Raw genomic sequence first — 25,082 nt, forward strand, 5'->3', positions numbered from 1 at the left:
GTTCCCAGAACTGGACACAGTATTCCTGGTGAGGTCTGACTAGTGAGGAGTGTAGGGGAACTACTATGTCTTGTGATTTGGAAGTAATACTTCTATTAATGCATCCCAAAGTAGCATTTGTCCTTTCTGTTGCTGCATCACATTGCTGGCTTATATTTAGCCTGTTTTCCGCAATAATCCCAAGGTCCTTTTCTTTTTCAGTTCTGTTGAACCATGTATTTCCCATCTTGTGTTGCTGCAGTTGGTTTCTTTTTCCCAGGTGGAAGACTTAGCATTTGTCTCTATTGAATCTCATTCTGTTGCTTTCAGCCCAGAATTCAGGTTTATCAAGATTGCTCTAATCTGCTTGACCCCCTCTTGTCTTGCATTTCTTCCTACCCGCTTGCATCATCATCAGAGGTCCTGCCACTGATGTTGATCTACTGATATTTGTCATTTATGGGAGACTCAGTTGGAGCTTCTGCACTGTATTTTATTTCATGTATACTATATTGTTCCGACTTTTTGGATCCAGAGTTTTAGTCCACCAGTGGGAAGATCCTCAGGTAAAGTTTTACTTGGAATGCTCCCTCCTCTGGTCAAGAGAGACTTTGTACCCCAGTTTGAGGAAAGAAATGGAGGGAGAACATGACTTCTTTCAGATATGTAGCCTAATAATATTCAGTCCTGTGCCTGAATAGAACACAATCTCTACATACTCATTTTTTTATTTTAAATTCTTATATACTAGGGCTGAGCCCTTGAGAATGAGGCTGAATCCTGCCTCAAATTAAGCCAGAGATATTTTCTGTGTATCCCTATGGAAGGCTTCCACAGCCTGGTGTCCTCCTTATGACTTGGACTATAACATCCAGAATTCTTGACTGGAGATAGTGGGAGTTGAAGTTAGGGGAGGCCACCAGATTAGGAGAAGGTTGCTCTGGGGTAGTGATGGCGAACCCATGGCATGCGTGCCTGGTGGCCCTCTCTGTCCACATGTGATCGCCCCAGCAGCCATGCGCATACTCAGAAAGATTAAGGGCACCAGGCAAGGACATCACTCATTAGCTGTGACTCACTGAGCTTTCACATGGCCAGTCAGTGAACTGTGGGGATTTGCTTGGACTGGCTGTGATTTTAGTGAAAGGTAGGAAATGCACTCAGGTAGGAAATACACTCACATGCCTTTTTCAGGGCCTGCAAAAAGCAGGTGATCAGTGGAACGCTGCCCCCTTGTGCTGGTGGTCAGCAAATTCAGGTTGTATTGCAGTGTTGGCACTTTGCGAAAAATACGTGGGTTCTGAGTTGCAGTTTGGGCACTCGGTCTCTACAAGGTTCGCCATCACTGCTCTAGGGTGTCATAAAATGTTTGTCTATTCTATATTAGCATGACTTTCTGATTTTCTTTTTAGTAAGGGGCCTTCTTCCTTTAAAGCCTCTGTATTAAATATTAAATGAAGTAACAGTAGGACAAAAGCAGTGATCCTCCAGCAGCCTTCAAGTATCACAGTAGATGGCAGTCTGACTCAATATTTAATCATCTTTTGAAAGGAGCAAAAAGATTGTTAGATGACTTGTAAAAACTGATGAATAAACTTAGTCCAGTATTCTCACTTCTCTCTTCTGTATTGAGCAACACTTTATGATTTCTTAAGGTATAGTTCACTTTGATATCATTCTGAGTTACCTCACAAAAAATATTTGGAATAATAAGATCCTAACTTATTAAGAAATTGCAGAAAATGAGAGGACAAACACCGTCCATTTTTTCAGTATTCATTTCCAGCTCAAAGACTTTCTTCCCTATGCTAGGCCCTAGTTGTGGGTGGAGTTGGTGAGCCCTGACAGTTCTTCATAATCAAGCAATTTCAATTGAGTAGTTTTAAGAATCCCCAGGTGGCTATTATCCAGACCTCATCCAGACTGTGGGATCATCTTTGGACATTGCTGGCTCATGACCTCAGAAACAGAGGTGAGCACCATCCACCCCCTTTTACCCACTGGCTAAGCAGAGTAAAATCTTCAGGGACTCCTTTACCTTATTGATAATTGGTTGGTTTTTAATTCACCAAGAACTATCCTGTTATTCTCAGGTTTTCAGATTCCCTTCCAGAGATAGCCTGCTCAGGCATTGCATTACGTTTTCTTCAGTGAAGACAGACCCAAAGAATTAAGTTAGCTGTTCTATAATCCCACTATGCTCCTTTAACAAACCTTTCATTCCTTTGTCATTTAATAGTCCAATGTTTCTGTATGGGCTTACCTGCTTGTGATGCATTTTTTTAAAAAATGCAGTGCAGGCCTTAAGATTTTTAGTGATACACTCAAAAAAATATTTTTGCATCCCTTATCTGGTGCAAGTTTCTGTTGCTTCTTATTTGGTTGATAGAACCCATCAGTTTCTGCAGGAAAGCTTTTTGTCACTGATAACTTCCCTGGCTAAATGCACCATGCTTATCTATGGTATATATTATAATGATTTTGAAAAATGCCCCAACTTTCTGGAGAGAGCTAACCCTCTTGACTTTGCAAATGTTGCCCAATGTTCCTCTTTTGAAGTGAGTTGTAGTGGTTGACAGAAGCAATTGCCCACTTAGATGCATGTTGAAATTGGTCCTAGCTAACTTGCCCTAGCATAACTAGCCTTGGGGATAGGGGAGTCCTTTGGAAATGTTAATTTCAGTTCTAATTGAACCCATCACTTTATCTGCATGTTCCAGATTGCATGTTTGGGGATTTTTCTGCACTGATTAGGACCCAGTGAATTAAACTAGTAACTCAGTTACTGATTGCGTTTTGGGACTTTGGAAGAGCTTAGTTCTTCGTATTTACTTTTGCTTGCTCACTAGTCAAGCAAAAAATAGCAAAGATGTGTACTAAACTAATTTGTTGCATTTGTTATAGTCATTTTAGGAGAAAACAGCCTGGAAACTGTTAAATTAAGTATTATCATGAAGAGTAACTAACCTCTGCAACTGTAGCTATTATTTTTCAGTATGATTCTTGCCCCGAGTTTGCAGGACACAACATTCCATCGTGACTGATAAGGCACAGTGGATTGTCATGTTGTGTGGGTGTGGACAATTTCCAGTGGGGTGGCTTCACAGAATCATAGAATAGTCGAGTTGGATGGGGGCCATAAGGTCCAACCCCCTGCTGTTGCAGGACACCAATTTATACCATCCCACTCAGATGCAACAACAAGCTATCCTGAAAATTCTGGGTTGTTTTAGGGGTCCCCCATCATGGGTACCATGAAGATGCCAAGTGAGCTGCTAGGCAAAACCGGCCAAAAACCCCTTGACACTCTTGCAAAATTTGCCTGGGCCACCATCAGTGCTAGTTGCTCAGAAGTGCTCAAGCGGCACCTTGGTTTGATTGCCAGTGGATTTTAAAAATGTATCTGAAAATGGGGACCTGGTAGAGCAAAACAGTAGTTTGGTCAGGGAATTGCACAAATACCCTATGGGCACTTCCTTGCCCAAAGTATCCTGTCTAGCCCTTCCAAAATTCCTGTATTGTTGTTCTATTTCTCACAGCTGGCAAAAGTGTCAGTGAAAAGGAGGGTGGCACATTTTTCCACCTCCTCCACCTGGAGGCACAGGAATGGGTGGAAAAATTGGGCTCCCTGAACCACTCCACCCATCCCTTTGTTAGCAAAGATCATTTGTGCCTTTGCTTAAAGCTCGCCCTTTGATGGTTGTCACATCAAAGCCAAGTGAATAAAAATACTATTTAAAACCACTCAGGGTAAATATGCAGGATTGGTGCCTGCTGCATTTTGACAGCAAGTACTCCTCAAAACATTGTCAAGGTAAGGCTTCCTGTTTTTGGACCCATGCAATCCAACTACAAATATTTTTTTTCACAAATTGTGCGCATTTGTATTGCATTTTTTAAAAAAGGTGACCAGCTGGTGACAACTTCTTTTGTGTGCTGTGTCTCAAGGGTAGATTAGCATGATATGTAAATTTATGTTGTGTTTCTCTCAAGTTGTGTCAAGGTAAAAATAACATAGATTTCTACTCTCCATTTCCGCTTTGTTTTAAATATGATAATCCTAGAGCAGCTGTCGTTTTCAATCCATTTCTAAAGCCATTTTAAAAAGGGGGCAGATAACTGAAAGTGGTTTTGAAATTCACACTGGCAACACTTTGGGTTTTTTGGAGGCTACTGACTTTTGTGAATCTGCCTACAAGACTAGTCGACATGATTTCTGACCACATCTTAAACATTGTTGACTCAAAGATTTGCCCTTTCCAAGTTCCTATTAGGCTTCCAATGAAAGTGATCTAGGAAAGGGAGAACATACAGTGTTCTCCAAGTGTTGCTGGACTACAGCTTCCTTCGAATCTGCTGGCCATGCTGGTTGGGGCAACAGCAATCAGACTGGCCTGAGAGCAGCATGTGGGATATCATACTTGAGTATTCTGGTAATACTTTAGTGTGGTTAACATATGGTTGATAGAAAGAGTATTCCCATTTACATGCAGCTCAGACTTCTCTGTGTCAGCAAAGTCTTCACACCCCAAACTAAGGATACACAGGTTTTGATTTAACTCATTCTTTGTGTGGATTGCCAGACATCTTTTGTTCCATTGTCTTGACACAACTGGATTTTCCCCTTTGGAAACATATGCACAAAAATCTGCCACAATTTGGAACATTCACTTGCAGGTAAAATCTTGTATTTTTCTTAGCCCAGCATATGGTCAATGAGTGGAGGGTACACATATGGAAGACTGTTACACAGCAGAGGTTGAAACAAGTTCAGAGATGTATAAAGCAGTGTTTTGTGTATATGCGTGCTTCAGATTTTAACAGTGTATATATTCTATTTTCATGAGAGTAAATTTGTTTACTATTTTGGAAAGAAAAAAATACTGGTCCACAAAAATGCCATTCCACTGCATAATTTGCAGATAAGATTCATTAAAATCCAAAGCCATGCAAATCTGTTATAATTTTCATTGATAATACTACCCATAAACTAATTTCATACAATGAAAGTAAATGGGAGAAAGCTGGCACAAATTTAAGCATACTATCCAAACTGGTTTGACCTCCTGCTAGTTCAAATGGCATAAAGTGCTCTTGGTCCATACACAGTAGAGACCACGCTGGGTCCTTTACTATCCTGTGACCTATCCTGCCCAGGATCATTCTGAAATTGGATGGCAGATGCAAAAAAAAAAAAAAAAAAAATCAGCTTCCATTTTCCATTGCTTTATCACTGCAAATTTCAGACCGAGGCCACAGGTTTTACAACAGCAACATTCCCTACTTGGTACAACACTTTGTCCTCTCTAGCATAAGGACTAGAAGCTTGTCATTATTCTAAAAAGAAAAAAAATATGATCAAGCCAGAAAAGAAGAGAAGCAATCTTGTGACACTGAAATGATTTAAATGTCATGCTTCCGTTTAAAAAAATGCAGACACACAAAATCAGTCCTGCTGGATTAGAACTGGCATTGTTTCCCACAAAGACTTCCGAAAGCCCAGAAAGCCTTTGGAAAGTGGCAGCCCATAATAGCGCATTGTTGAATTTGATGTTCAACTGTTTGTGTACTGTAACACAGGAATGACGACATGTTGTGGATATTTTCCCTATTAGTTATGTTTTTCCGTGTATTTCCCCCCATAAACAGCTTTACTCCCATCTATATGATCAGAAGGTTACTTGACTTTTGAAATAGTATGACATGCATGCTTTTATATATGCTTACTTTCATATGTATTTAGGATAGATGAATGTATTACCCTATAATGTACCCATTCATAAGTCAGTTCTACTACCTTCTTCCTTTCTAACTCTCTTGTTTCCAGCAGGAGAAAGAAGAAAAGGCAAACTTGTATGCTTTGAGTATTTTTTTATTTAAATAAACAAACCCTTCAGTGTTGCAAATGCAAAAACAAAAACAAACAACAAACACAGAATACTTAACACAGAGGGAGAAAAGAAACTTCATGGAGATAAATTGCATATTCCAAGTATCAGGTAAATGTTATATGACCAGTTCATTTGTTACAGTTCTACCAGACAAAGAAAGAGAGAGAGAGAAAGAGAGAAAAAAAGCCCAAAGTTTTTATTTGGATTATCTGAAATGTGGTTAAACACTTTTTAAAAGCACATAAATGTAATTTGCTTTATTTTTGTTTTAAAACCTTTTGCTTTTCTATCAACTCAATGTCATCAATTAAGCTTTTACAAAATAAAGAATGCTCCTCTACTGTTTCCCCTTTCTCCCCTTTTCTGGTCAAGAACTATTCTACACATCCAGTCAATGGATGCAAAACACCACTACCATGCTACTCTAAGCCAAGTCATCTAGGATATTTTTTCAAAGTAAATATAAATAGAAAAAGGAGTTACTATACATGTTGCTTTATTTTACATAATGGTTGCATCCAAGCTGTAAACGAATGTCATTTGAACTGATCACATTTACCCTCAGTTATATACTTTTAAAAAAGACTTTTTTTAGATATTAAAGGCATGTTATTCAAAACATTACATTGAAGGCAAATAATTTTATCTTTTCCATCTCAAAAAATGATGGGCCAGGAACTAGCTTCTGTCTGCTCCGTCTACCCACCACCAGTCTTTTCTACGTAGCCAAACTTCTTCCATTATCTACAGAGAATTTTAAATGCTGAAATAATAAAAGTATTCTTCATCTCAAAGTAAACTGTCAAAGCCCAGAGAATGAAATACAGTTGATTTAAGACGACAGTTCATTTGAAATCAGAAACCTTTAGCTTATGCGTATGTTTAAATGCAGTCCTGGGTAACACCTGTGTGTTAGTCAAGAGGTCCTTGGAAAATAAGTCTTATGTAGCCTTGTTCACCAGAAAGCTGATGTGCACAGAATGGACAGGCTGCATGAAAAGTATGGGTGCCATGAGGAAGAGGAATCTGGGACCAATAGGCAGTTGTCTTTTCTGAGCACACGTGTCCACAGGGGCTGAATGCATGAGTTGGAGGCCCAGCATCCACATAAAATCCAGCTTCACATCCAAGCCAAAGAGGCACATAGGGACCAACAGACCGGCACATTGGGCATTCACGATCCTTCCCATCTCTCTCTTCTTTGTTTCCCCAGTTATGGTAGCCATGGACATGACCACAGTTCAGGTAAACCCAGGGTTGCTTTTCATCTACAACATCTTTCCTCTTCATGCTAGGAAAGGCTAATGTGTTAAAGCCCACGGGGCACTGAGGCCTGGCTGCATTGATCTCCTGCCTTAGGGCTTCCAGGTGCTTCACAGTTGGAGTACGTGAAAGTCCTTCTGCTGTACGCCACAACAATGTTGCTCCACAGAGATCAATCAGTGAACCATCCTGGAGTTGATTGGTTTCATTTTCAACCTGGAAGAACAGATTTCCCAAAATTTTATCAGCTTTTAATTAATCCAATCTTGATCTTTCATTCTCACCCCCCCCACACACACACACTTATGAAATGAGCAGTAACTACCTTGTATTTAGGACTAAGATGATGAAAAGGTAGTAAAATCAGAGAACTGAATCCAGTCAGTTAACTCCAAACACCCTTCCTTTGAATGGCTTTACAGCATAATTCTGCCTAACATGGGTATTATGAAAACCAAGGCTTGTTTGGTATCTGAGCCTGAAGCAGAATGTTACAATGCTGCCTTCTATTTTAGGCTAAAATTTACCAAAATAAGATATTTCAGTTCTTGGAACTTTTGAGGTGTGCTTGTAAACACTGGTTTTAACTACGTACCAATATAAAGACCAGACTCATGGAAATAGCAACTGCTCTAGAACCGGCTATACTAATCAACCATCACAGAAAAAATGATGCATTCTACCAAATACTCTACAAGCTGCCCTTAAAAGACTTAAATTTAAAAGATTTTGTAAAACTGAAGTTTTATCCAAACACTTCGTAAGTATTACAAAGGTCAATGATGAATGCTGGCATTTTATACATCCTTGCAATTCCCTCCTGATCTATCCTTATATTTACCTGTTACATTACAGAATCCCAGTCTCCTCATAGTCTGTGGACTACCTGTGAAAGATTGTCATAATAAGTCATCACAAGAGTCTCATCACAAGACTCTTGGTTCATTTGGTTTTGTTTTTTAGGATTCTATCATGTTCCAAGTAATAGGGATATGGTAGAAGTATTGCGTTCCAAATAGAAATACTATGTGGAAGGATGCAAGGAGGGAGCAAGACAGCACTTAACAGGGCAAGAGAGTAGTTGCAAGACTTCTTAGAAAGAACATGTCTCATTCCCCACACCTTGCAGTTCGAACAGAAAGCATCACCAAATTGTGATGAAATGAAGATATTCTTACCAATACAGATCTTCATTTTGTAAATATCTGAGATGTTAGATCCTCATGGAAATTGGGCAATCTACTCCAAACCTAACATGACACTAGCATACAGGAAAAAACCTTGGGCTTCCACTTAGGTTGCAGTATTGCTGTTTACAGCAGATATAATTTGATATTTTGAGACTTACCATCTTTCCTCTCTGCTGAGCAGATCTTGTTTCACGGAGGCTGAACACATTCCCACATACTGAGATCTCCCTCCACACCCCTGGTTTGGAATCCTCAGTGAATCCATTGCGTGGATGCATAACAAGGACTCCATTTGTGGTCAAGCCATCCATTTGCCCATCTGATGTCTTCCACTTGGCAGCTTTCTCCTATGAGGAAACATTCAAGAAGCTGCTTTTATTCATTTGTTCATCTCCAGACCTGTTGGAAAGTGAGCTGAAATGTTAAACCTGCATTTAACCTGCAGGGGGATACAGCTCCTTACCCCCAGAAAGATGTTTTTGGAGGAGTCAAAGCCAGCAGCATATATTCTTGCTGTGAAAGGAGGATTTCGTTCACAGATTATCCTGCAGGCAAACCTCGAGATGGTGCTCTGAACAGACTGAGTCTCTGAATTGCTCTGGCTGCCAGGAACAGTATCTGTCACTACAAAGTCTATAGGACTCTCTGTTGATCGTCCAATCTGGCAAAAATATAACAGATATAGATTCAGATATGGCATAAAATAAAGCATTCAAGCAGTCAACATTCTTTATTTTGTCCCCCAGCTCAGTTTCCAGCGTCCATTCTTGTCTGAACCCATTATTATTTTGTCCCCAGCTACTGGGACTGTGCAACCATGCACTGCTTTCCTGATTCGGTGCATATCTGCTATAAGCAAGAATCACCAAACAGTCCCAAAAAACTGTGTTACAGGACAACAAAAAGTCAAAGTTGCTTCAGGAGTTCTGTGGACAACACCCATCGGATTACACCCATTCTCTACCTAATCTCAATTCTGAGATTGGGGAGGGGGACCCCTCCCCACACCTGGACAAAGAAGCATGCTGGGGGGTGAGGGCATAATGTCAGGCATGGCTAGACTCAAGCCTGGATTAAGTCAGGAAGAGGGAACTGGATGAGCTGCATGTTTGCAAGGTGAGAATCCCAAACAAATAAATAACCCAAATAAGACAATCTGGTTTGCTTGCTTGTTTTTAAGTGGAGGGGATGTTACTTCTCTCTGTCCACATTTATGTGGAGATACAGGAAATGTATGCATAAGAGACAGCAGCCGGAAGCATGCTTGGTGCAGGTGCCATGAAGACTGGGGAAAGGCAGGAGCTGGGCCTCATGCATGCATAGAGGGCATGCACACACCCAAGCTTTTGAGCAGAGGGTGAAACGGTTGCATGTGTTGGTGCAGATCTGTGGGTAACTTGCTGCCTTTTTTAATGCAAAAACTCCCCAAAACCCTATCCTTTGATTGGAGGTGGGAGGGGAAAAATAAGAACCACACTGGATCAGACTAAAGGGCTATCTAGCCTATCTTTCTGTCCCCAGGATGGCAAACTTGTGGCGCGTCAAGAAGCAAGACACGGGCAAAATAGCACCATCCTATTTGTATCCTCTAGCAACTGAGGCTGCCTCTGATAATGAAGGTAGTAAATATAACTTTCATGACTGGTAGCCATTAATAGCCTGATCCTCCTTGACTTTCATCTAATCCCCTTACAGCAGTCCATCACTACACCTTGTGCTAGTGAATTCCACAGTTTAACTATATACTGCATAAGTCCATTTATCTCACTTCGATCTTCTAATCTCACTCTCACAGCATTGTCCTAAACAACCACCACCAACAACCAACTACCTGTTTGGAGAGGTAGCGTATTAGAGCAAAAGCGAGTTGGTGTAACTGATCCTATGTTTAGACTCCAAAGTAAGCCCCACTGAGTTTAATGGAACTTAGTGGGGTTACAGTGCCCAGGAGGAAGGGGGGGGGGAGAAAGGAGGGGACTAGACAGAAGCTTTTCAATAATAGAACAATGTGACAGAACAATGTCCCCTAAAGAGTCTGATTGGTGCAAATATGGCAGCTAGGCTGCCACATGGTATTGCAACCAAATTATACCTGTACTAGCAGCCAATTGCTTTCTGGGTGCAGTTCAAGGTGTCAGTTTTGACTTGCCTGTCTGGCCTCAGAATCTGTACAGCTAATAAGATTTGGAGAAGAGGCCCATTTGAATGGCACCCATTGAAAGGCTCTCTGTGTGGCTGTCCTCAAACTATGGAATGTGCTCCCCTGAGAACTGTGAATTCCTCCATTCTCTTGGCCTGCCAAAATGGTGTGAAGATGCATTGCTGCATTTTAGTCTTTTATGGATTTTTAACAGATAATGTAGTATATACTAGCATAATAACAATATTGGCATTTAGATTTGCCTATTTTGAAGAGATCAAGAGAGGACTGACAGGTTGCCTTCATTGATTTACATTAGCAAGAAAAAAAGTGGAATGCTTCTACTTCCCTCCCCACTGCAAGAGATACACAGAGTTTGGCTGAGCTGTCGCTTATGAATGTGCAGCTGCTACCTCTGTTGCCATTCACATTAGGGCAACACAACTGGCCTACATCCTTGTATGCTGTTGCTACAATCAAAAGAATCTCGTGATAGTATGTTTTACTGGAATCTTCTGCTTCAGGCTGTGATCTTTGGATACTTCCCCTACCCAGGAAGAGAAAAAAACCTGTATGTGTAAAAAAGAATATGAAGGTCAAATGTTCTTCTCTGATATGCCAGTTTTCTGTCTGCAGGGCAGCATTTAGCAAGCTGAAATGGTCAGTTTTGGGGAAAAACTTTACTACTTGATACTTTGAGTTGCCTGGCAAAATGGTTGGTTCAGTGTTAGATACATGGCTTGCCAGTGTGTTTCCAAACCAGAACATGGTATTCCAGATTGACTGTTCAAGACAGGAATGAGGACTGGTTCACTTTCCAGGTATTCTTGGACTAGAATGCCCATTTCTCTCCCTTGGCTATGCTGGCCAGGGCTGATGGGAGTGGCAGTCCAACATGCTGGGAGGATCACACTGTGGCCAAGGGCTTCTTTTAGCACCTCATAGCTGATGAAGGCAGTGTCTATGAACAACTGCTCTTGCAATGGAAGAGCAGGTGGCAAGGACATGGTACTTCTTATCATCTTGCTGCTATAAACCTGAAACAGGACTGTTTTTCTGAAAGCTGAATGCTTCTAAAGAGTGCTTGTGATCAACACCCCAGATGTTGAGATCAAGGCCTGAGAATTTTGACTGAGGATTTCATCAAGGCAACCAAGGAAGCAGACAAGACAATGCATAACTAAGAGAGTGACCCAAGTCTGTATGTACAGTGTACAGGTCACAGGAAAGACGACAGATGAAAAGTGTATCATGGGCCCAGAGTAGCCTTTTGATCAGAAGTCAGCAAATTTAATCCAGATCACAAACCAAGCAAAACTGGAACAGCGGGGTCAAAGAGTAATCTCTCTCTAAACAGAAGCCTAGTTATATTCTACAGAAAGATGCTTGTTGCACCCTTAGAAGCATGTCGCCTACTTTATAGCTAACTTGTAATGCTTGATTCTGAATCATTTTCAGCTGGGTTGAACTTCAAATTTATGTTAAAGAGGGTCTCTTGAGAGAGAAAGAATATGACAGACGAAGGATCAGAAAGGTCAAATTGCATGGCCCTTAAAAATGTTAATTCCAGATGTTTGTGGTAGGGATACGAACAAAGCCCTGACTGCTTGGCTGGTTTACAAGGATTTTCTTCCCATCTCCCTCAGCCAATAAACCCCAGGGTCACCCAGTCTTTTAAAATATATTTATCACACTTTAAAACTGTCCAATAATTTCAGTTCTCTGCTTAGCTTTTCTCAGGGCTGATGATGATGTCAGTAGCATTAATGACCGGGCAAGTGAAGTAAAAATTCTTACTTCGTATTAGTTCAACTGCAGCTGCCTCTTTCTATGTGAAAACATATACCAATGATGGCATTATGAATGCATCTGCTTCCCAACACATGCATACTTTACATACCTGAAACATGTCTGTGTTGCTGTCATGTGTATATTCAACCACCACTGTTTGAACTCGTGACAAAGTGTAGGATATACTATGCTGGTCCTTGTTGCTTATTGCCTGGAGGAAAAAAAGTTATTACTATAAACAAGCTACTAAGATAAATGACTAAGCAAGAGCAGTAAAACATCACAGAGCACACTCCTACTAAGTCAGTCTTCCCTGACCTGGCATCCTGCAGGGAATGATGAAAGATGGAGTCCAAGACAACTGGAAGTGTCAAATAGAGAGAAAGCTGTACTGGACAAACTCAGTCATTTTTTAAATGTCTCCCTTCTTTAGAAATATGCCTCTAAAAGATCACAGAGATGCAATGAAAATGTAAGTCCACTTCCATTTAGTGCCTTGGGTTAGGAAAGAAAGGTATATGATTTCAGTGACTTCACTTCCACTGTTAGAGTGAAACTCTGATGATGTCACTGCAGAATTTCTGGACCAAAATTCTGAAACTAAAAAGAGGCACACCCCAGCCATTTCAGAGAAGCTGTAACAACTAGCATTTGCCATGAACAAGCATTGAGGCACCACAGTTAGGCTCAGCCAGCCATGGCAGTGACTTGCACCACTGTGAAGCCGAGGGTGCCCTGAGCAGGATTACTCTTCCCTCTGGTGGGCACTGAAGGCTGCTACCGTTCTGGAGCAACCATGGGAAGAAGGACCGTAACCCTTCAGATCTTTCATCTGTCCGCCTGTCTGTCCTTCCTTCCATTGCTACCCTAGGCTGCACTTTGACACCCACTTTGTTGTTATGTGCCAATGAATTGCCTCCAACTTATGACAATCCTATCAAAGAATGTCCCCAAAACATCCTGTCCTTCACAAGCTGGTTCAGCTCTTGTAAATTCAAGGCTGTGGCTTCCTTTATGGAGCTGATCCACCTCATTATTATTGCTAGAGATCAAGGTGGTGTTCCAAGAAGCTCTTCACAAGGAGGGGCATTGGGGCTCAGACTCTCAGGAATACATGAGGCAGCCCTGCACACCTCCGCAGAAAGGGCAGGGCTCAGTACCCCACGGAAGGCCTGGTGCTTAATATTTCCATGGCAAGACCCCTTTCAGTGTCAGTGGAAACATTGTGCCTTAAGTGGAACCTTTTTTGAATGCCAGTGGAAAGCTTTGCTGCTACCCCAGCCCAGTGTCACTATGAAACATGAAGAACAGGGAAAATGGATGTGTGAGAGTGCTACAAGCTGATTGCTTTGATTCTTCTACAAGGAGTTCCAGTCCTCTTGTGAGCTATGGCAAAGATGCTTCCATTACTCCCCACATGAAGCATGCATGGAGAAGCTACTATTACCAGCCTCCTGCTGAGCTCACCCAAAACCTGAACTTAGCAGATGCTAATTAGGTGCAGGTGTGTCAGTTTGCAACTATGAATTACACAGAAATCTTCTCTCTCTCTTTGTCTCTCTAAACTGCCTGAGTGATCTATCCAACAAAACAGACCCAACTGGTCCCACTTAGTGCTTCACAACAGAACACATGTTGCTATGAGACAAGCACATTAGTCATGCCTACTGTTCACCATATGTTGGCCTAGACACACTGAATGATTAAGATGCTCAGGATGATTAAGTGCCACAAAGGATGAGACACAAAACGTGATGGCTGACACAGCCTCCTCCTCTTCCGCCCAGCCATTACCACATGGACTCAGGGAAGAAAACTGGGGTTTGTACTTCAACAGCGCTTTTTTTACTCTCGCTGATATCCTGTGGTGATTAATAAGTCACTTGGACAAAATGGGTGCTACTATAAAACAAAGGGAATGGAAATTTACTTCATGCAGATGGGAGAAAGCTTGCAAAGCAGATTAAGCTTTCCATTTGACAGGCTCAGGGAAGAGGGTGGCTATTTGTCTGGGACAACAATGCCTCGTTGCCTGCAACTGATCCAACTGATCTCTGTGAGCTCAAACTTCTGGCTTGGAGGATGCAACCCTACCGACTGGTGGGAGACAGTGCACAAGTCCCCTTTACTTTAAACTTCACCAGCCCAAAGTAATCTCCTTCAGAATTACAGCATTGAGGGCTGCATCAAAGGTCATCTCTGAGCATAAGTTATGCAACTCTCACACATGATATTAATGCACAAATATCTAAGTTGCCATAGTAAAACAGATGCAAACTTCTATCCAGCCAGTGTCATACCCTCCACCTGTCCTGCCTTTACTTACTTCTGAAATAATCTTTATTCTTGTCTCTTTCAAGTTCAATCTTTACTTTGTGGCTCATTCAGGCATCACAATAAACCATCACAATGATTTTGTGAGCCTCTGTTCCTTTCCTAATGTGGTTACAGAATCAGAAGATTTCCCTTACAGTTTTTAATAACTGCAGGGTATGCTATCCAAACCCTAAATTGTGGTTAATCTGGTTGTTTGAATCAAGCCAGCTACATAAATCATGGCTTGAAGATGGTTTCAAACAAACTTTGGTTAAGTTGAACTACAGCTTCCTCTATTCAGACAATATGACAAGCCACAGTTAATCAAGATGGGGACAAAACTTCTGAAGTACTTTGTGCTGGATGAAGGGAAGAGGAAGCAAGTGAGAAGCAGGGGTGCTAGGGGGGAGAGATTAGGCTTGTTCCTATCACTATAAACCATGGCTTGTAACATGGCTTGGTGAGTGATTAAAAAGGATCTGCTGCTACCATTCCAGCAGTAATATCACAATTAACTTTCCAGGGAGAATGTCAACCTTGTCTACACAGCAGAATAGAAGGGAGACCTCATAATAGCACTATGAGCACCTCCTGTCTGAGTATCTGCTTTGCTTGGACAAACAGTTAGTGATTAGGGTGATTTTAGCAATACATTTTCCATGTGGTGGATGGCAACAAAGGATAGCACCTTCTGTTGTGACACCCTGTCCATGGAAAGCTCTTTCTGAACCTATAGCATTGCCCTTCTAGTGCAGGCAAAGGCCTCTTTTCCCAAGCTTTGAATATGTGATGTACTGTTTGCTGCCTTGCCATGAAAGGGTGAGGTGGGCCAAGGGTTAGGGACTGGCTATTTTGCCTGGGAAAGGAGGTGACTCTGGGACACATGAGGTACTACAGAAGGGGGAAATAAAAGAATGAGTGGCAAAGAGAGAAATCCTCAAAAGGCAGACAGGAGAAAAGTGCACACCAGAAGCTTAAATGGTGGGACAGGCTCATGTTTAATGAATGATTTGAGATAGTCAGCCAATCTTTTATTGCAAGCCTGTAATGATTCCTCATATATCCAAATGTAAATAGGAAACACAGTGAAAACAGATCAGAAAGAAATAAAAAGGGGTGTTTTCGCTTATTCCGGAGAAAGACAAATGGAACAGGTCCCCTGAACCCCAAAGTTTCATTCAGAAAAGTTTGCTTCAGACAAATGAATCTTGGTAGAAGAGGCCATCCACAGGCTTTTTAGGCAATAAAACATTCCAGATGTTTTCTCCATCACGCTATAATTATACCAGTCATGCAATGCCCCAGTTGTACATACTGAATTATTGCAGCAGAAGGTGTTCATCCTTTCTGCTAAGGAAATAGCTGTACTTGGTTTGGCTATTCTAAACAATAGCAAACTACCACAAATATGGCATGGAGCCATCGGAGAAGCAGAGCCCATCTCAAAGAATGAAATAATATGGCATTGCATTGTGGGGAAAGAGAAGAGAGGAAAAAAGCCTTGCTTGTATTCACTTAGGTGATCAGCTAAGGCAAGGTTGTAACCAGTACATGCAGCCAAGTCAAGCCAGCTGGGCTCTGTCATTCTTTTTGGGGAGAAACAACAGGATTGTCCTGTTTTCACACACCTGCCCTCTTTCTTTCCATTGGGGGGTTTGTGTGGTGGGGGGAGAGCAAGGAAAGACTGGCCAGGTGAAGCAGAAGAGGCTGAGTTCCTTTTGCTACTCCAGTGGAGAGAGACTTTCTCCCTTTTGGTGAAGGAGGCAGAGCAAGTCATGCAAGGTTGACTTGCGTCCCCACCTCTGCACTTATCTCTGATCTGAGCTGGATGGGAGGATGTGGGCTGGCAAGACTTGTGCCTGACTGGGTGCCTGACAGGTGCCTGACAGGCTGGAGGTCTTGCATCCCTGAGCAAAGGGACCGAGAGCATCTCAATTCTAAAAGGGGGCCAGAGTTCCCTTTCTATGGACCAAACAGATGGAAAATGGGTCCACGCCATCCAGCAATGGAGCTGCATATACACCATCAGGCACCGTGTCTGTGGCTGGCAGAACTGTATGTTTCAAAGAAGGCTTATTTATGACTGGTCCCTTCCTTTATGGCGGTTGGGACCATTCCCTCTCTCAGGGAGGCATGACCACAGCACCTTCTCACTACCATCAACACTGCATTTACTTCAGCCCTCTCAAGCAATACAATAACATAGTACAAATAGAGGGTGTTTCTTTAGCACTATAATCAATAGCCAATCTGTTAAAGAGAATGCAAAAGGTTGAGAAAACAAGTCTGAATAAGCTACTAAGAGTTTCAGTAGATCTCCTTGAACTTCCAGATGAAGGAGACTCTACATATGCTAAAAAGCTCTGCATGGTGGAATAGAATAGTGATAGAATGTTTCTAATGCATGTCACCCTGAGAGCGTCAGCCATAGCTATTCAACCATTATATTCATACAATGAATAAATTCATTAAGTGGACCTTAAAATGGCCTCTAGCCTGTATCTTGGTGGCTTTATTCTGAATCTTCTGCTACTTGCATCTGATTGTGCCACACTCTTCACAGTACCAAGGAACCAATGTACTCCTCCTGCCCAGGCCATCTCACATTCTGGAGACCAGCTGGGACATCAACAGAAACACCAGTTAAATCAATCTGCCAGGAAACCTCCCCTAAGCTGCCAGGAAACCTTCCAGCCCTTGGCTTCTAGTCTAGTTACAGTCATTCAGCCATCTGGCGGGTAATTCTTCCCTGATGTTCCACTCATACCTGGCAGAATACAGAGAAGACAGACATGAATGCTCCCCCACCCCACAAGACATGGTTGCTTTTGCAGGAGCATAAACCCTGGAGTCATCTCCACCCTTCACTTGCCTTCATCCTGTTCAACCATGAGGTTCAGGCCACAGCAGGATCCCACAGCTTTATGTTGTTCAGCACCTCTAATATCTGACCTTCCTTCCCTTTTCCTACTTCAGGGTTTCATGTTTTTTCCTCAATACTATCCTTTCCCACATCTGGAAATCCAAATCCTCTCTCCCCGGATTTTTCTGATATTACTGCCCACCTTATTAAGTCTCCACGTTGGCTCTAACTTATTTCTCATGCCAGTTGATGTGGAACCTGCTTTCTCCCCCAGCTTTCTGCTTTCTGTGCCAGGTTGCCTGATATTGGGTCACATGTTTCCTCTTTCACCTTTCCACTGTGCTTTTTACTACACCATTCCCACCGTCTCTCCCAAGCCACAACCATCTTCAGAGTCAATATTTATAATGCAACCTATCCTTTGCCAAAGCCCTAACTTCAGCCACCTGCAAATATTCTCCTAATCCTGCCTCAATATTAAGCCCCAATCCTCCAACACTGATAAATCCTCAACACATGGGCAGTATCTCTACCAACCACATACTATACCATTTACAACATTTGTGAAAGCCTAACAGTAATTATGAGTACATGATGACCACAGCAGTGATGCAGTGGTTAAAGTGATGGACTTTGAGCAGGATGTTGTTGTAATGCAAGCTGGCTAGATAGCCTTTTGGGCTATAGGATGGCATAAAAATAGAATGAATGAATGCATATTAAATAATGTGTCATCACGTCATCTCTGTCTTATGGCAACCCTATGAATGTATGCCTTTCAAAATGCTTTATCCTTGATAGCCCTGGTCAGCTCTTGTAAGCTTGAGCAGGATATCAGAGTTCAAATCCCCATTCAGCCATGAAGTTCATGGCAGTCCATCTCCCCATCTCTCACAAGGCAAACAAGTGTTGTTATGAGGATCAAGCTGGGGAATGCAAATACATGTACACCACCCTGAGTTTGGTGAAGGAAGAGCAAGACACAAGTATGTATAGCAGTATTAAAAATGGCTTTGTCCACAAAGAGAGATCAGCCTGTCAGACTGAGGGGTCCTGCTTTGGAATGATTCAGCCAACTCCATTATTAACATTTGCTTTTAACTGCCACTAACATAACCCTAACAAGAGGAAGACTTCGGAAATAAAATCTCATTAATCAAGCTTACCTTAGCTGCCTGAGGTGTACAGGCAATGTGCACAGTACTAGGTTTCACCCCATTTGCTTTGGGCCTTTTAAATAAAGCGAACCTGCTTTTTCTTCTTCCTCTATCTCCATTTGGCAAAGAGCCATTGTACCTGTGGAAGAAGAATGGAGGAATATTATGAGAGGTTCTTCTTCTTCTTCTTTTTTTTTTTGCAGGTGGAGGGCTCTTAATTAACCTGGAAAGATTATCATAAAATCAGTGGTCTATGCCTGTATGGAAACATAAGAAGAGTAGGATCATGCATCTTTCAACACCTAAGGAAATAAGAATGCAACAAGGAAAAAAAACTCTACCAAGGCATGGCATGTGGAAGCACTGCTTATTCCAATGTCCCAAAGACAGCAGGACACAGCAAAAACATTCACAACTGACATAGTCATGTTATACTGTAAACTGCCAATACGGCTAGGGTGTTGGATTGGGACTTGGGAGGTCTCGGTCCTAGTTCCCACTTGGCCATATTAATTACTGGAGGGCTTTGGGCCAATAATTCTCTCTTAGCCTCACCTGCCTCACAGGGTTGCTGTGAGAATGATGATAGGAAAAGAGGAGCATCATGTACACTGCGTTGGGTACCTTGGATGAACAGCAGGATATTAATACAACAAATAAATAAAAATAAATGCCATTCATGTGGACTTGTGTGTTCCTACACAATCATCAGATTATATAAATTTTTCTAAAGTCTGGATCAGGACAATAGTTCTGAGGGTACATACGTACCAATGTCATTCTAAAAAACATGACATGAGAATGTCATGTTTTTAGAAACATAACATTCTAAAAAACATGACATGAGTACAAAGTCCTCAGAGCTAACAGGATCCTTGCAAAAAATTGTTAATTATATAGTTCCACAGGAGTAATTAAAAAATCTTGAGAATATCAAGTATTATATTGGAACTGGTCTTCAGATGTATGCAGCTTCTCTACTCCTCTCTACCTACTATCTAAAACATTAATATTTTCCTGTATGCATGAACACTTTTCCGTTCTTGCATGATCTCTGACAGATTCAGGTGAATGTTTGAATAAGGTGTTATAACATTAGCCTAGTTTAATATGAACACCATATTACTTTCAATTAATTCTTATCTGCAATGTCTGTTGCTACACTGTGTAGCATGGAAGAGATTCTGCAGTGGTTTCATTTTTCCTTTCTTTTCTTATTACTTGGGTCTCTGGCAATATTTATTGATCCACTGCCCTTTCCCAATGAGGAGGTATGAACAAATGGGTTCCTAGTTCAGGCCTGTTCACCTGGACTTCCAAGTGCAGAATCTCTTCAGAGGGCACTGAAAGCATGTCCAGACTACAGATTCTTTGGCTATTGGGCAAAATTTATAATACAGAATGCTTTCTTTTAAAAAGAGGCATGAAAAGGAGGGTGGGGGAAGGAAAAAGGAAGAGATACTAGTAGAAACCTGTCAGTTCTGATCACGGTCATGTCCAACAGCTACATGGAGAAACACTCTAGATGGATAAATTGGGATCAGGTACACTGAAAACTGCACATAACTATCCTTAAGGCTCAATGTAATGTCTATAAGAACAGAATTTCTCTCCTGCTGGACTGATCAGTTATTCAGATCCCACTGTAGCATCAACATCTTAAAAATAATGATAAACTGTGACCAAAAGTTAAGCCTCATTGATTTCCACAGGACAATTAAGCACATGCTTTAATTGTTCTTGCTGAAAAGTTTTCTGCTTTGGCTGGATCATGCCCAACAACAAACAGCAGGATCATGTGGGCATGCGCTAATTACAAGCCCTATAGCAGTAGTGTGTAGAAGATTTAGGTTGAAGTTAGGGTACTAGAAGAAAGTGGCACCAGATGCAGCCTTTGAAATTCCAAACTGTATTGCAGCTTGCTATACAATCGGGCAAGAAACAGGACCAGCAAAATAGTTGTTGCCTGCAGTGTTCACTGCAGCCTTAAAGGATCTCATTTAATGCAAGGTACTTACCCCAACACAATCAGTTCACCATATTTTACTGGTGCTTTTGATGGATGATTTTCTTGATCAGGCGAAAACATGAGCCTAGCTAATTCCTTTACCTCAAGGGTTACACTTCTCTGATCAAGAACTTTGGCACACTTTGTTCATTATTTCCTATAGAAAGAGAAAGATGAAGGAAAATTTAGTTATGTCTATCAGCTTAGCCAAACATAGGAATTAAGTAAGCATGCATACTGACTTAATATATTGTTATATTTGTTCATTTGCTAAAGTAACAATGGAGTGTCTGATTTGGTTTTGCCAAGCTTTGTGCTTTCCCTTGACAGCTAATTAGAATCATACTATGCAGAAACCCACTTCCAACTCTGCTTCCAAATCACACCAAGGCTCTTTACAGTACAGCAAAAGCAAGAAAGTATCTGAAGGGTAGGAATAAACTTTCTAGTGTGATGTACAGAAAGCTGTGCCTGAAGTTTGCAGGCCCTTTCTTGGCCTTAGGAAATTCTTTCAATCCTGCTTAAGTAACTAGGTCAGAATGCATCACTCAAGCTATGCTCTAGCAGCCACTGGCTATAAGGACATGTTACAGGCTGAGTGGGCATACCTGCTGAAGCTAGAATGTTTGATACAGGTGTAGGCCCAAGCACACCATGTCCCTCCCCGCCACCATCTTGTGTACATTACAGAGACATGATGTGAGAAGTGACACACGGCTCTGGCGTATGTGCCTGCACTTTAACAGAAAAGGGGTAGCATATGGAGAAAGTGATGCCTGTGCTGGAAAAAAGAAAGAAGGAACAATGCAATTTTAAAAGAACGATCAAATGATTAACCAAGTGCCTTTTTCCTAGAAGAAGAAGCCATACTGCCAACATACAGGATCTTCATTAGACAAGATTTCCTTCATATACCAGAATGTGGGGGCCAGTTTTTCCATGAGGACAACAGTTTTTTAAAAGCATGTTTTACAGCAAGGAGCAGCAGAGCAGCACCCGCCAAGACCCTTGAGCATGCCCCAGAGGCCCCTTATATTGTCTTTCATTCATCTCTTCTGCCCCTCCTTTTCCAAATTGGCTTTCCCCTACCTCTATTAAAGTCAATGGAGTGCTATTGCTCTATTAACTTTAACAGAGGTTGGGAGAAACATTTCCTGGCCAAAATGGGCTTGGGAATAACCTTGGGGGCAAGAAGGTTCTTGGAATTGGGTGAGTTAATTCCCCCCTCCAGTCATTTTTCGGCAGGGGACTTTGTCTCCACATCTGTTTGTGGGAGCGAGAGTATATTATTGACCTGAATAAAGATTTCCATGTTCCAAAATCCCATGCCCTCAAATAGCTGGAATGGGGGGGGGGGGGGGAGACAACAAAAAAAGTGAGAATTCAGTGAATAGGTGTTCCCATTATTTTATCTAACAGGGCAATTTGTGGTGGTGCCCAAGATACCTTTTCAAAACATCAGATATGCCTGAAAGCCCCAAAAGGTTAACTAGCCAGCTTTACAGAAAATTTAATACCCATCTTTATTACACTGACACTTGTCCTTGGAATTCAAAGTTGCCATTAGTTTCACAATACCAAGTTCTTTGGTACTTAATACACAAAATGGCAAAATGAAAGACTAGATAACATATTGGATCCAAAATGAATCTCATCAAAAACTTCTCAGTTTTCAAAGCTGTGGGAAACACACTATGAGCACCTCTCCATAGGCATAAGGGCAGCCAAAATTAGCCTTCCACATTCCCCAAATTTTTCTTTTTATGGATTGCTGTAAAACCACGCAGAGAGCTTCAGCTATGGGGAGGTATAGAAATGATGATGATGCAAACTCTGTGGTGCTTCCTTCAAATAATTAGTTTTATATACAGTATTTGTTTTAGTAGAACAGGTAGGTTTTCCCCAATTACTCATGAATGCAAGTAGGTAAAGGTTAAGCTGGGCCACATGGTCCTAGATTCCAGGATCCCAAAACATCATCCAGAAAGCAGTTATTGAGTCGAACAGGCTTCAAGCAGAGTTCTAAAGAGAATATTTAGATGTGGGGTTTGTTTGGTTTTTTAAATGCTAGAACAAGAGTGTCTTTATGGTCAAATTACTACAATTTTCTAAATACAGAAGAAATATTGTGACATTAGAAACTATAGCTAAGATGACTAGTCTCTTCCCAATGTGTTTTAACTGGGGGAAAATGGTTGTACAGTATGCTCATTGAATAAGGCTCTTTTAAAAACACAAAATGTGCCAATTCAGAAGTAAAACCAAAATGTTTCAGTTCTGCTCAAATGCTGCAACATATTTTCCGTTTCATGTCCTCTGCCTTCCAGCCCTAACCCTACTAAGGAGAGAGCACAAAGATCTGTAGAACTTGTAACAGGCAAGCATTAATACTTTTTATATTAACCATGCAATCTTTAAATATTTCTTTCCCTTATGAATTTAGAACTTGTTCACTAACTGGAAAACCCACATGATCAAATCTGAATATGAGCTTCTATTCCCTTCATCAAATGGCTGGCCCCTGAACACTGGAGATATGTGCATCAGAAAGTCATTTATTTGGAATAAAGGCATTTAATCAACTTTGAAATGCTTCTAAAGCCTGCACTAGTAAAGTCTGTTATATGGACAGCATTTACTGACAGCAGTATTAGATTCTTAGACGCTCAGCAGAAGTAATTAATATGCATCACCCCTACAAACTGTGTGGACACACCTTGCTACATCCACCCCCAATTCACATCTGTATTCCTTATCATTAGGATGCTTTTTTAAAAAGATTACAGGAGTGTTTGGTTAGCAAGGCCTCACTGCTACATCCTGCACCACTCTGGTGAAGAACACTGAAATTACTCGAGAAGAGTCAGTAGTTTTCAAAGGGCCCAACAAGGCATGGGCCTTGTTGTGCAAACTAACTGTCAAGGAATCCTGATTTCATGGGAAGTGCATGAAGCCATGGAGCAATGGGAGCCATCCCACCCCACACATCAAGGAAGACCAGCCTACAGAATTGTTCTTATATTTTATTAACAATTATTATTATTATTATTATTATTATTATTATTATTATTATTATTATAACATTTCTATGCCGCCCCTTGCCAAAGCCTCGGGGCGGTTTACAACACAATAAAATACATTGAAATACAATAGAACATTATATACTGATTTATCCTCTAAAACATTGCCAATTTAAAACAGTAATGCCTTAAAGCATGAACAAGAAAAAAAGAAACATTAAAAATACATAGTTTAAAGGTCTATCTTAAAAAGATGTTTCTAAAATCTGAAATCAAGGAACATGACATTGTAACCCTTAAGGAAGACCATTCTACCATTTGAGAGCAACACAGAAATCTCCTCTATGCATGGGCCTTTGCAGGCAATGGTGTCTTCAAGAAGGCCTCTTCTGCTGATCTTTATAACTGGACTTCTGTTACATTTATGCATGCACATACTGAAACAAATTCAGATATGCTGTCATAACATATGCAGCAGGACCCCCACACCCATGGAGATAGGTTCCAAGTCCCCCAGTGGATGCCTGAAACCATGGATAATAGCAAACACTAGATACTGTACCATATACAGTATGTTTCTTCTTTCACAATTTTCATTGGACAGAAGATTTGTTGTTGCCATATATCCTAGCAACTTCAGCATATAATTTTCTTTCCCTATTAAATTAAGAATTTTCACTTTACAACTTCTCTTTGGCACCTTATGACTTCTCTTTTGGACTGAGGTCAACTGTGGTTGAATGATATGGGGGTCCTGCTGTACAGTTTTGTAATTATGCAGTGTAAAATGGATCCAACTTTTCACTAACTTTAAAAAACTCAGCTCATTTTAAGTCATTGCACTCTATTTCTCTATGCATCAGTGGCCAAAAATTAAACTGGATGACAGAGTGATCAATGACAAAACTCACTGCCAAATATAGTTCAAACCCTCCCAATATTATTTCACTTCCTAAAACCTGTTTTCTGTTATCACGTAAGTATAATCTTGAAAGTTGCTGTTCAGACATAACTATATCTAACATGGTTAATGGTGGTGTTACCTTTTCCAGGTTCTTAACAAACCAGGAAGCCAAGTAGCCAACAATTCTTTCTGCTTTGCACAGAAGTTAGAGCTCCATGGGGCAGTGGGTGGGAGAAAGCAGATCTCTGCATGTTCTGCAGTAAATCTGCAAAGTTTTCTGACTTGCGATTGTTTAACCATAGCAACAAAATTAGGCCCCTAAAATTAAGTATGTTTGAGGTAAACAGGAGTGGATGTTTGTGGGAAAGGATTGTGATCTGCATTCAGCTCTGGCACTCAAAACAAATTCCTGGATTCAGAAATAAGTGCACACCTTTCACAACAGGTTCTTGTTGGTGGATCTCATGTATCTAGCAAGAGAAAACAAGCCTGAGGTTTGCCCATGCCTACCATGTAGGGGTTCTTATAGTTTATCAGCAATCTATATGTCCTTTATGTTT

The 25,082-nt window shown here is 41.1% G+C and overlaps 1 protein-coding gene across 2 annotated transcripts in view; it reads right to left on the reverse strand.

Annotated features, from left to right (window-relative positions):
- Positions 1-5,830: 5,830 nt before the first annotated feature.
- PELI1 (pellino E3 ubiquitin protein ligase 1) overlaps positions 5,831-25,082 on the reverse strand; it is a 55,656-nt gene continuing 36,404 nt past the window's right edge. For both annotated transcript variants that reach the window (XM_044454169.1, XM_044454170.1), the window contains exons 2-7: positions 20,609-20,755; positions 18,600-18,729; positions 12,364-12,465; positions 8,787-8,984; positions 8,482-8,670; positions 5,831-7,349 (exon numbers count right to left, since the gene is read on the reverse strand). In XM_044454169.1, the coding sequence (XP_044310104.1) occupies positions 6,783-7,349; positions 8,482-8,670; positions 8,787-8,984; positions 12,364-12,465; positions 18,600-18,729; positions 20,609-20,679 (1,257 nt within the window). In that variant the 5' untranslated portion in view covers positions 20,680-20,755 and the 3' untranslated portion in view covers positions 5,831-6,782. The remainder of the gene's footprint in view (positions 7,350-8,481; positions 8,671-8,786; positions 8,985-12,363; positions 12,466-18,599; positions 18,730-20,608; positions 20,756-25,082) is intronic.

This window comes from Varanus komodoensis, unplaced genomic scaffold, assembly GCF_004798865.1.
Source record: "Varanus komodoensis strain SLA01 unplaced genomic scaffold, ASM479886v1 scaffold7_3, whole genome shotgun sequence".
NCBI lineage: Eukaryota > Metazoa > Chordata > Lepidosauria > Squamata > Varanidae > Varanus > Varanus komodoensis.